The sequence below is a fragment of the Garra rufa genome, chromosome 18 (assembly GCF_049309525.1).
Source record: "Garra rufa chromosome 18, GarRuf1.0, whole genome shotgun sequence".
Taxonomy (NCBI): domain Eukaryota; kingdom Metazoa; phylum Chordata; class Actinopteri; order Cypriniformes; family Cyprinidae; genus Garra; species Garra rufa.
Genome location: NC_133378.1, coordinates 6789015 through 6801808, shown reverse-complemented (window position 1 = coordinate 6801808; position 12794 = coordinate 6789015). Strand labels below are relative to the sequence as shown.

General features: G+C 38.1%; 1 protein-coding gene across 2 annotated transcripts in view; it reads right to left on the bottom strand.

The window, feature by feature from the left end:
- Nucleotides 1–11980, bottom strand: part of nkain4 (sodium/potassium transporting ATPase interacting 4) — a 106619-nt gene extending 94639 nt beyond the window's left edge. For both annotated transcript variants that reach the window (XM_073822989.1, XM_073822990.1), the window contains exon 1: nucleotides 11714–11980. In XM_073822989.1, coding sequence (XP_073679090.1) covers nucleotides 11714–11767 — 54 coding nt within the window. In that variant the 5' untranslated portion in view covers nucleotides 11768–11980. The remainder of the gene's footprint in view (nucleotides 1–11713) is intronic.
- Between the last annotated feature and the right edge of the window lie 814 nt (nucleotides 11981–12794).

Sequence of the window (12794 nt, the reverse complement as noted above, 5' to 3'; positions counted from 1 at the left end):
TTCAGCTCCCTCCACAGATTTTCTATGGTATTAAGGTCTGGAGACTGGCTAGGCCACTATAGGACCATAATGTGCTTCTTCTTAAGCCACTCCTTTGTTGTTGTTCTTGGGGTCATAGGCAGCATTCCTTCTCTGAATCATACAGATGTTAACTAGAAAACTTCAGACGGGCCTGTACATGTGCTTTCTTGAGCAGGGGGCCTTACGGGAGTTGTAGGATTTCAGTCCTTCACGGCGTAGTGTGTTACCAATTGTTTTCTTGGTGACTATGTTCCCAGCTGCCTTGACATCATTGACAAGATCCTCCCGTGTAGTTCTGGGCTGATTCCTCACCGTTCTCATGATCATTGAAACTTCACAAGGTGAGATCTTGCATAGAGCCCCAGACCGAAGGAGGTTTAAAGTTATTTTGTGTTGCTTTTATTTGCGAATAATCACACAAACTGTTGCCACCTTCTCACCAAGCTGCTTGGCGATGGTCTTGTAGCTAGGGCTGGACAATATATCGAACGATATTGTGAGGCGCCTTTAGTCAATGAAGCCGGTACTTTGATTAGTAGTAAATCTCCATCACGTGCGTTCCGCTCAGGTTCCGCTGGAGCAGCAATTAATACAGAGACGTAAATCTCTGACAAGCTATGCCATATCGAGCTTAATATCGAATGCGATATTGAGCGCGATATGGCGTAGCTTGTCAGAGATTTACTACTAATCAAAGTACCAGCTTCATTGACTAAACCAGCGGTTCCCAATTTCAGTCCTCGCGACCCACCGCTCTGCACATTTTGTGTGTTTCAAGCATCGCTTCCGACGTTTGTTCTATTCCAACGTTACTGCCCTTCGAAGTGGACATCACAGGATATTCCGCCATTATTCATTAGTTCGAAGCGAGCGTATGTGTTCCATTTGAAGGTCATTAAAGCATGCGAGACGTAAATTTAAAATGCATTTATTTACAGATGCACTTATGTCACACTTCTCTAGTAAGTTTCATCTGTGTATGAAGATGCTACATGCGCTGACGTAGCGCAAATATGTGAATGAATGTTTCGAAGTATAGTAAACAGATTTCCCCCGCTTAGGGAGCAGGGAGCAATTAACACTTTGCAGGGACCATGTCAATTGGATCGCAGTTCCTGCACGGACCTCACTTCTAATGAGCTGGTTATCTGAATCAGGTGTGTTAACTAAGAGAGACATGCAAAATGTGCAGAGCGGTGGGGCGCGAGGACTGGAATTGGGAACCGCTGGACTAAACGCGCCTCACAATATTGTTCGATATATTGTCCAGCCCTACTTGTAGCACATTCCAGCCTTGTGTAGGTCTACAATCTTGTCCCTGACATCTGATTGATTGATTGCTTCTGTGGACAGGTGTCTTTTATACAGGTAACAAGCTGAGATCAGGAGCACTTTCTTTAAGAAAGTTTATAACTTTTTTGAAAAGCGTTTTTCTGCATTTTTTTGTTATTCTGTCTCTCACTGTTCAAATGAACCTACTATTAAAATTATATAATTTGTCAGTGGGCAAACAGACAAAATCAGCAGGGGATCAATTAATTTTTTCCCCTAACTGTACGTGTACGCTCTAGAGTATAAGTGACTTTCCTTATTATTAATGCTTGTGTAAGCCATCATTTACACTGCATTATGTCTCCGACACAGCCAACGGAGCTGATTGTGGCCACTCTAGTCAATGCTTGTGTTTATTCGGAAGCGTCCGTGCTGCTTCTCTAAAGATGCATGCCATGCCTCCTTCGATTAAAAATAATGGCTAGTGTGGTCGCTGAGATATACATGAACCTACCAACATCTGTCACATTGACTTATCGCAGAGGTCTCAAACTCAATTCCTGGAGGGCCGCAGCTCTGCAGAGTTTAGCTCCAACCAGCTCCATCTCACACCTGCTTGGAGTTTTTAGTGATCCTGAAGAGCTTGATTAGCTGGATCAGGTGTGTTTGATTAGGGTTGGAGCAAAAATGTGCAGAGCTGTGGCCCTCCAGGAATTGAGTTTGAGACCAGTGACTTATCGTGAGATATCGTGAGACTTATCTCGCCACTAGAGGGTGCATATTCAAAACAAACAAAGTACCAAAGGCGTAGTTTGATGACGCAGTGATAGTGTTTGGAATCATAGGAATTGTCGTCTTACACATTCTGCTTTTAAGTCTTAAGGAGCATGGGTATTATTTGTAGTAATAGCCAAAAATACATGGGTCAAAATTACTGATTGTGCTTTTATGCTAAAAATCATTAGGATATTAAGTAAAGATCATGTCCCATGAAGATACTTTGTAAATTTCCTATTGTAAATATATCAAAACTTAATTTTTGATTGCTAAGAACTTCATTTGAAGAACTTTAAAGGTGATCTCAGTAGATTTTTTTGCACCCTCAGATTCCAGATTTCAGCCAAATATTGTCCTATCCTAACAAATCATACATTAATCAAAAGCTTATTTATTCAGATTTCAGATGTATAAATTATATCAATTTCAACAAATTGGTTTTGTGGTCCAGGGTTACATATGAACTATGAGATGATCCAGAGAGTTTCAACTCTTTACCAGCTTACATAGACTGATGCCCTAAGCGCAAGGTATTCTTCAGTTTGACACAAAAGCTTAGTGTTTGCATACAGCAAAATGCATAGTCTTTCAAAATACACTTCATTTGCACAGGTGCTTGGCACACATGCACTAGAAAGTTTCTTTGTCTAGAGTCTGCACTTTATCTGTTAAGAAGTTACCATGATAAAACGTTTTCGTATTTGTTTAAACTAGCATCTCCAAAAGTTTTTTGCTGTTTCTTTTTAATAAAGTTGTTTGTTTTCTTTGAGCACAATAAGTATTCTCGTAGCTTCATAACATTATGGTTGAACCACTGATATCACATTGACTGTTTCAACAATGCCCTTACTACCTTTCAGGGTCTTGAACACGTCAGTTGGATTGCTGTCTATGAAGAGTCAGAAAGCTCTCAGATTATCAAAAATATCTTAATTGTTCTGAAAATGAAGAAAGGTCTTACGAGTTTGGAACAACATGAGGGTGAGTAATTAAGGGTGAGTAAGTAATTTAACACTGGTACTATGTTGAAATTATTTTGGCCTAGATCTGCTGCAGTCCATCTCTTTATTGGATCCTTCAACAGGCATGTTCTCCATTAACCCACACCAGGCCTTCCTGAGTTACGCATTCGCATTAGGCGGGAAAGTGCTTGTGTGTGTGTGTGCCTTTCCGTCTTTTTCTGCCATCTCATTCTGATTCATTCCACTAATTACCCTTAATAACAGCCTGAGTGCATTAATGAAAAGTTGTTAAATCAGAGTGCATAGACTGTGTGTCAGTGAGAGAGAACGGAGGGGGTGGCGTCCTTTGTTTTATAAATATTCATCTGCTTGTCTGGCTGGGGGATGCACATTGGGTGTTGGGCTGAATCATATGCAAATCAGCTGATAAACAGCGCCGCACATCCCTGCCTCCATTTGTCTGGGAGATAGAGGCCGCCCTCAGCTCTCGTAAAACCGCCGGGCGTTTCTATCTCCCCTAGCTGTCGTGAAATAGCCAACAGGGGCAAATTAACCTTTACAGGAGGGCAAAAGGTTCCATCAACATAACCAGTGAACCCCTGTAGCCCCGTAATGACACCTCGCGAGCAAATTAAACCACAAATTACCCCGTCCTCACGTTCTTTTCTGCCCTCCCGCGAGAGTCTTTGACTTTGTGGAGGCAGCTGGTGGGCTGGTGGATGTTTCTGCGGCTTTGTGTTTCCACAGGGAGCGCTGTTTGTTTAGATAATCTGGCTCTCAGTGGAGGGTTAAGAGTAAAAACACATGACATGTCAACTTTACTTGTTCTTACAGATGGACCCAGAGAAAAGGCATGCTGGCTGGACTTTTATTAAGCATGTGTGTACATTAAAGGAATGTTGGTTCAATACGAGTTAAGCTCTTGTGACAGAATCAGTGGCATGCTGTCGATTACCTCAGAAAATCATTTCATCTCATCTGTCTCATCTGCAAATTACACTTAAAGCTATGTACTTATGTAATAAGACTATAAGGCAAGGCGCTTGACCTGAAAAAGTTAAAATACACATCGTTTTAACAGTATAACCATTAGCAGGGTTGAGAAGTGTGAAATTGTTCCATTTTGTAAATAATAAAAATACTAAAACCGAATGACTCTCCCAACAGAACACTGTACTATAATATGAAATGCTAATAAATATTTCCTGCACTATTTTCAAGAGTCACGCAACACAGATTGTGAAAACCAGAGCGAATTCTTTAACACATGACCCTTAAGGTCATGACGCACCAATCTGACAGTTGGTCAGTGTTGGGTTGCCATTAGCTGCGTCCCAATTCAGAGGCTGCACCCTTCAAAGGTTGCATTCCAAGGCCGAAGTCATCACAAAGGCATGTCGAAGACTGTTCCACTTCAAAGGAGCAAATGCATCCTTTGATTTTGGGCCATGCAGGATACAACTAATGGATTCTTTGCAGCCCATACAATCCCAAGATTGCTTGTGTGCCGATGACAGCAGTTTTTAATTTTTTTGAGAGTAAAACGCTAGATTACACTTTTAAATGGGTTACTGGGTTTCAACATACTCGAGTACAGTTGAGGTCAAAAGTTGGCAGAATCTGCAAAATGTTAATTAGTTGACCAAAATAAGAGGAATCATACAAAATGCATGTTATTTTTTTTATTTATTAATGACCTAAATAAGATATTTCACATTAAGGATGTTTACATATAGTCCACAAGAGAAATGAATAGTTGAATTTATAAAAATGACCCCATTCATAAATTTACATACACTTGATTCTTAATACTGTGTTGTTACCTGAATGATCCACAGCTGTGTTTTTTAGTGATAGTTGTTCATGAGTCCCATGTTTGTCCTGAACAGTTCAACTGCCTGCCTGCTTCAGAAAAATTCTTCAGGTCCCACAAATTCTGTGGTTTTTCAGCATTTTTGTGTATTTGATCCCTTTCCAACAATAACTGTATGATTTTGAGATCCATCTTTTCACACTGAGGACAACTGAGGGACTCATATGCAACTATTACAGAAGGTTCAAACGCTCACTGATACTCCAGAAGGAAACACAACGCATTATGAGCCTTAAGAAAACTTATGGAATTTTAAAATTAGGGAAAATTTAACTTATTTTGTCTTCTGGGAAACAAGTATTTTCTGTAGCTTCAGAAGAGCAGTACTAAATGAAAAAAAAAAGATATTTAGGCAGCAAAAAAAAAAAAAAACTACATCTCTTCATTCAGTTCAAATGTTTTCACCCCCCAGCTCTTAATGCAATGTGTTTCCTTCTGGAGCATCAGTGAGCGTTTGAACCTTCTGTAATAGCTGTATATGAATCCCTCAGTTGTCCTCAGTGTGAAAAGATGGATCTCAAAATTATACAGTCATTGTTGGAAAGGGATCAAATACACAAAAATGCTAAAAAACCAAAGAATTAGTGGGACCTGAAGGACATAGGCAGTTTAACTGTTCAGGACAAACAAGGGACTCATGAACAACTATAACAAAACAAAACAAAACCAGCTGTGGATCATTCAGGTAAGAACACAGTATTAAGAATCAAGTGTACGCAAACTTTTGAACAGGGTCATTTTTATAAATTAAACTATTATTTTCTCTTGTGGGCTATATGTAAACTTCCTTCATGTGAAATATCTTATTCAGGTTAGTACTAAAAAAAATAACATGCATATTGTATGATCCCTAAATCAAAAATATAATGCCTTTAATATAAGTTTTTGAATGAAGAACTTCCCTTTAATATATATGTAAAAAGTCCATCTATCCAACATTCAGGCCTGGATTTGCAGTGTGTATGCGTTGACGGGTCAAGAGTCAGAGAGTATCCTCCTCCTGACCTCATTACCGTATCTCTCCACAAGCCTCTCTGCCATAAAGAGGTCAAAACCACTGCCATTTATTACCCACAGTCCATCAGTCACTTTCTCTACTCAGGGGCTGTCAAACACACACACACACACACACACACCATTAGGTGTGTCTTTTTTTCTCTAGTCAACAGCGTGTATAACACCGCAAGAACAACTCTCTTTCTCTGACTGATTAGTCCTTTTTTCTGGCTCACTTCAAAGCGTCTCTAGATTTCTGTCCTAGTTCGTCTCGTCTCTTAAGGAAAGAGATACTGTAGAGGAAATTTATTGCACAAGGCAGTGTTTTGTGTATGTGCAAAGACTTTCAGACATAATCTCCACCTCTAACATACTTAATGGATTACTTCAAACAAAAATGAAATTTACTCACACTCATGTCATTCCAAATCCGTGACTTACTTTGTTAATGTAAATAAAAAATGTTTGTGCATAAGAAATAATGCACCGTAATAGTCCATATGATAAATAAGATGATAAAATGCTTGTCTATTCTTTGTGTTTGTGTTTATCAGAAGAAAGTGAGTCATACTGGTTTAGAACGAGGTGAATTATTCCTTTAAGTCAAAGATAAAAATTCAAGCTGCTTGTTAACAAAAGAAAGAATTTTTAATCAAGAAAACCTCATTATTAGGCTTTGCCTGGATACTGATTAAATTCCTCCCAGGTTAACCATGAATCCCCTACACGGCTCAGTCATGCAAGAAAAGTGGTAATGAGAGATGGTTCATGAAGGAGAACTTGATAACTGTCCAATTCATTCCAAACATAGTGATTTCCAAGTTAATCCAAGTCTATGTGGAGAATGTCTATAAGAAAAGGCCAGATTAACTCAGCACCAGGGAGTCTTTAAACCAGCTGCTGACAGTTTCATGTGCTTTTAAACAAACTCCTCGTCTATTACTGCTAGAGCAGAGATATGGAGGAGGAGGAACCAAACCAGATGTTCCTCAAGAGCTACAAAGGATAAAGTTCAAAACATTTTCAATGTGTGTGTCTACCTGTGTCTCCCATGCTCCTCTCCTTTCCTTATTCTGCACAAACAGGTGTGTACAGCTCTCATGAACAACATTGCAATCATTGAATCATCTCCAATGTGTGAAACTGAAAAAAACCGAAAGATCCTTAATGAAAAATGATCTGCCATGATGCTATGGCATTGCTAGATGGTTTTCTGGGTAGTTTGCTTATTATTGGACTCACTCTCAAGTCTATGTGATATTCTGGTTAGGGATGCAACAATATTAAAAGACTGAAATGAAAAATAAAAGGAAGTGGTGACAGATCTCTCCCATATCTATGGGAATGAACTATGGAGGCTTGAAAATTAAGATTTTGAAAGGAAAATTGATTAAGAATGAGAATCTAGAAGGATATTAAAATCTCTTGAATACTTTTAGAGCTACAGGCATGACAACGTTGGAAAAAGAACATTTATGGCACTTTAAGGTATGTTCTATGCAATTGCGTTGATGAAAAATCACGAGATACATGTTTAGTTTCATTACTTGTTCTTCCAGATATTCCTAGCTTTCTGCCATTTTTGAATTGTCAGCATTGGTATATAATGAAGCAAAAATTACTAAAGTCAACAGATTTTACTAATAGACCTACCAATCTGTGTAAAAATACAATAACGAAGCTGCAGATTTTTTCAAATCATTTTAACACCCTGTAAATCTCTCATTTTTTTTATATTGTATTTATGTTCCATGAAGATTTTTTGTAAAATTCCTACTGTAAACCTATCAAAATGTAATTTTTGATTAGTAATATGCATTGCTAATAACTTAATTTGGACAACTTTAAAGGTGTTTTTCTCAGTATTTTGATTTTTTGCACCCTTAGATTTCAGATTTTCAAATAGATGTATCTCGGCCAAATATTGTCCTATCCCAACAAACCATACATCAATAGAAAGCTTATTTATTGAGCTTTCATATGATGTATATATCTCAGTTTTGTAAAATTTAACCTTATGACTGGTTTTGTGGTCCAGGGTCACATATAGTCCACAAGAGAAAACAATAGTTGAAATAAAATTAACCTGTTCAAATGTTTACATACACTTAATTCTTAATACTGTGTGTTGTTACCTGAATGATCCACAGCTGGTTTTGTTTTGTTTAGTTATAGTTGTTCATGAGTTGAACTGCCTGCTGTTCTTCAGAAAAACCTTTTAGGTCCCACAAATTCTGCATTTGCAACTATTACAGAAGGTTTAAACACTCACTGATGCTTCAGGAGGAAAAACAAAGTATTAAGAGACGGGGTGAAAACTTGTGAACGGAATGAGGATGTATACATTTTTCTTATTTTGATTAAATATAATTTATTTTTGCATTTAATACTGCCCTTCAGAAGCTACAGAAGATATTTACACGTTTCCCAAAAGACAAAATTAGTTAAATTTACCCTCATCTTCAAATTCAAGTTTTCACCCCCGGCTCTTAATGCATCGTGTTTCCTTCTGGAGCATCAGTGAGTGTTTGAACCTTCTGTAATAGTTGCATATGAGTCCCTCGGTTGTCCTCAGTGTGAAAAGATGGATCTCAAAATCATACAGTCATTGTTAGAAAGGGTTCAAAACACAAAAATGCAGATTTTTCTGAAGGACAGCAGGCAGTTTATCTGTTCAGGACAAACAAAGGACTCATGAAGAACTATCACTAAACAAAAAAACACAGCTGTGGATCATTCAGGTAACAACGCAGTATTAAGAATCAAGTGTATGTAAACTTTTGAACAGGGTCATTTGTACAAATTGAACTATTATTTTTTCTTGTGGGCTATATGTAAACATCCTTTATGTAAAATACCTTATTCAGGTCAGTAATAAATAAAAAATAACATGTATTTTATATGATCTCTCTTATTTTGGTCAAATAATTAACATTTTGCAGATTCCGCAAGGTGTATGTCAACTTTTGACTTCAACTGTACATCTGTAGCATTTAATATTTTGTCTTTCAACACTGTATGTGTTTGTCTTTCTACAGCCATTTGAGACAGCTATATTTTTACATTATTTTAATCTAATATACTAATAGCGATTTATTAAAAAAGCTCTAACATTGGCCAATAACCAATACGGCAGCAACATATTGCATATCCCTAATTTTGATCTCCAGATAAGACTCATGTGTTCCTTCAGTGAAAATCCATGACATTTTTCATCTGTTTTATAGTCCGCCAGGCAAAATTCATCTGATCACTTGAAAGTAATACCACAAATCTCCTCAACAAGCCACAGCGAGGAACGAATTACAAGTTGAAGTTTATTACTTAGCGAGCGTTAGGGATTTCTTCAAATCTCTAACCTTAAGTATGAGAAATAGAGAAGTTTGTCTTCTCAAGCATCACTAATACATAGCAAAATCAATCCACCAGTCATCCAGTAAATGACTAATATTCCCAGTTAGCCTAAAAGAGTTGTGTGACATCTTTCCACTGAGAATATCAAGCATGGAAACAGCAGCTCGTTGGAAAAACTCTCTGACATCAAGATAATAAGATCTCATAGCAAGACACAGAGCAGAAATACATCAAAGCACAGCAATGTTTCCCTGAGGTGCCTAAAATGAAAGGAAGATGGACCCTGTCAAGTTTAGGAAGGGCCAGAGGTCTGACAGTAGCCGAGTGCGTGTGACGTGCAAACATCCATGTGGCCCGAGGTGTATGACACGTCTGTCCTTAGGGGGCAGCAGGTGTCAGCATTTCTTTAGTGCCTCTGTCAGAGAGCATTGTGGGAAGAATAGACAGCATTACACAGGCACAGCCACAGGTACCAGAAATAAAAGAGACGGCTACGTTGTCAAATTTGAATAACGTGCAATCAGTCTCCAGCAGCTGTTTACCGGTGTAGGCGTCCAACGCCTGTTTACATCGCTGCGGGATCGGTTTAGCTGTTGAGACTGGGATTGTGAATGGGGGAGGTTGAGTGAAACAATGCAAAAAGCAGCTGCAAGTCTTTCCACATGGAAATGAGGACACCAGCAACTCACTGCAGAAAGATGATGGCAGAGTTCGAAACTAATATAACATTTCACTGACAAACAACTTAAGATAGGATGGAGTATCCGATGAACCAAAGCGGGCTGCAATAAAGATTAAGCGACAATTACTGTATAACAGCTTCTTGGAGAGACGAACATCTCTCTCTTTGACAGGAACATGGGTAGATCTAACTAATGACTAACCACTGAAAGCTCCTGCCAACTCTATCTGGAGTGTAAACAGATCAATTTAGTGCCGAGGGGCACGCCGTGGGGTCTATGGAGTCTTCGTTATGCACTTTCACATACTAAACCATTGTTCAAAAACATGTAAATACAGTTTCAGCTGTGTCAACACAGTCAGACATTTATGGAAAGTTCATCCTGAAGGGCCTCTTTCCATTTTTCACCTGCTATGAGTTCAAGGCCACAAAGTCGGTAAGTTTTGGAGTTTTTTAGTAGTATACTAATTTATTGGATGGAGGCAGATGGGAATGTGAGCCTGCAGTCAATTGAAATAAAGTTTAAGTGTTATAACATTTCGTTTAAAAAATATGAGGTCAAAAAAAAATTAAGCATTCATAATAAGATCTATAAATGTGTATAGAAAATAAATTGGGGAATTTATTGGGGTGCAGATATGTTGATGTCACAAACATGACATGTCGACTCTGTCACTCAAATTGTGAAGAAATTATTTTAGATAATGAAAAATTAATTTAAAAAATGACTACTGTGTTTAATTCATGCTTGATATTCAAAACACAGTTATATTGTCAACATGTGAGCGAACCTGTACCACAAAACCAATCTTTAGTAGCATGGGTATATTTGTAATCAAATTTGTAATAAAAGCCAAAAATACATTGTATGGGTCAAAAACAGCCATTTTTCTTGTATGCCAAAAATCATTAGGATATTAAGTAAAGATCATGTTCCCATGAAGATAATTAGTAAATTTCCTACTGTAAATATATCAAAAATTATTTTTGATTAGTAATATGCATTGCTTCAACTTCATTTTGACAACTTTAAAGGCGATTTTCTCAATATTTAGATTTTTTTGCACCCTCAGATTCTAGATATTCAAATAGTTGTATCTCGACCAAATATTATCCTATCCTAACAAACCAAACATCAATGGAAAGCTTATTTATTTAGACGATGTAGAAATCTCGATTTAAAAAAAATTGACCCTTTTGACTGGTTTTGTGGTCCAGCGTCACATTTATTGTTTAATAGTTCAACAAATGAAGTTGAAAACCATACTAGATGTTTTATATTATTAAAAATAATAATCATCATAATTAAATACAATTTAACAATATCTCAATGTGTACATTACCCATTTGAAAATAACATTTAATAGTATTTTATAATATTTATTTAGCCTACTACACTTTTGACATGTCATTGGTATATGGACTTGTTTTTAGTCCTGTTTCCTGTGTTGTCCTACTATTAAATTAGTATAACAGCATGAGAAAAGTTCATCTGGGTTGAGGGAAGTAGCGCAGAAGCAGAAGCATTAAACTGCCCATAAAAGTGTTTTACAACTCTGTGTTATTTTATGAAAGGGCCAACTACTTAAACACATGTTCAAGCTTAACTCGGATCAAGACAAAAGAGTTCAAGCACACAGTGTTTGAACAATGAATTCATTATGTACAACAGCAACATAACAACAAAGCAAAAGGCAGCGTATTTTAAACTATCAAGCTTACATACACGGCATAATGATCGGCGTGAAATGCACATTAAACACAAAACAAACTCACCAGCTGAAACGTGCACAGAAATATAAGGGTGCACCGTCCGCTGCAGCAGCCCATTGTGTTAAAGCTTGATAACGAGATCCAGAATATATATGAGTCTATCAGCAGAAAGTCCTAAACAAACACAGAGAAGCGCCTCAGTCTCTGTCCGACACAAAGCGGCTCCATTCCCATTGTTTCCGGCGGCGCTCAGTGAAACACGCGTGGAAGTGTGAAGCTGTTCACTGGTTGCGAGTAGCGGGAGGAGTGTGTATGTGAGACTCGGGTGTGTGTGATTGAGTGAAGTGCGAAGAAAGAGGGAGAAGAAGAAGAGGAAGAACAAGGGGGTAGACGGGGGTAAGGGGGCGGGGGTAGTAGCCGGAGGGGGTGTATGTAAATCACAATGGCTTGTTCTCATATACACGGACGCGGCTGTGTGAAAAAGCCACGGTGCGTGTTTGTTGTTGATCCGAATCCAGAATACCCAAGAACCAGGCATTCTTGAAAATAAAAACTTAAACCAAGCCAGGGCTGGTTGTCTGTTTTATTCTGACCTCACAGACTGGTCAGTCAGCTGTTTTAGCTGGTTGGCCAGCTGATATCAGTGTCTAACCAACTGGTTAAGTGCCCAAACCCTCTTAAAACCAGCCTACACATCACCAAACTGGGAGACCACCTTAGACTAGTGAACAAGCATAAAACCACAGCTAGAGACATCATTCTCGCTGAAAAAAAAAATAAAAAATACATAAACCAGTCTATGATGGTGTGCTGGTCTTACCTGGATTAACATGGTCTCTAAGAAACTGAAAGTGCTGAAACCCCCTCACAAACCAGCCTGCATAACCAGGCCTGGAAACCACCTAGGACCAGCAAACAAACATATGTGACCCTGGACCACAAAACCAGTCATAAGGTTAAATTTTACAAAACTGAGTTGTATATATAATATGAAAGCTCAGTAAATAAGCTTTCTATTGATGTATGGTTTATTAGGATAGGACAATATTTGGCCGAGATACATCTATTTGAAAATCTGGAATCTGAGGGTGCAAAAAAATCAAAATCCTGAGAAAATCACCTTTAAATTTGTCCAAATTAGGTT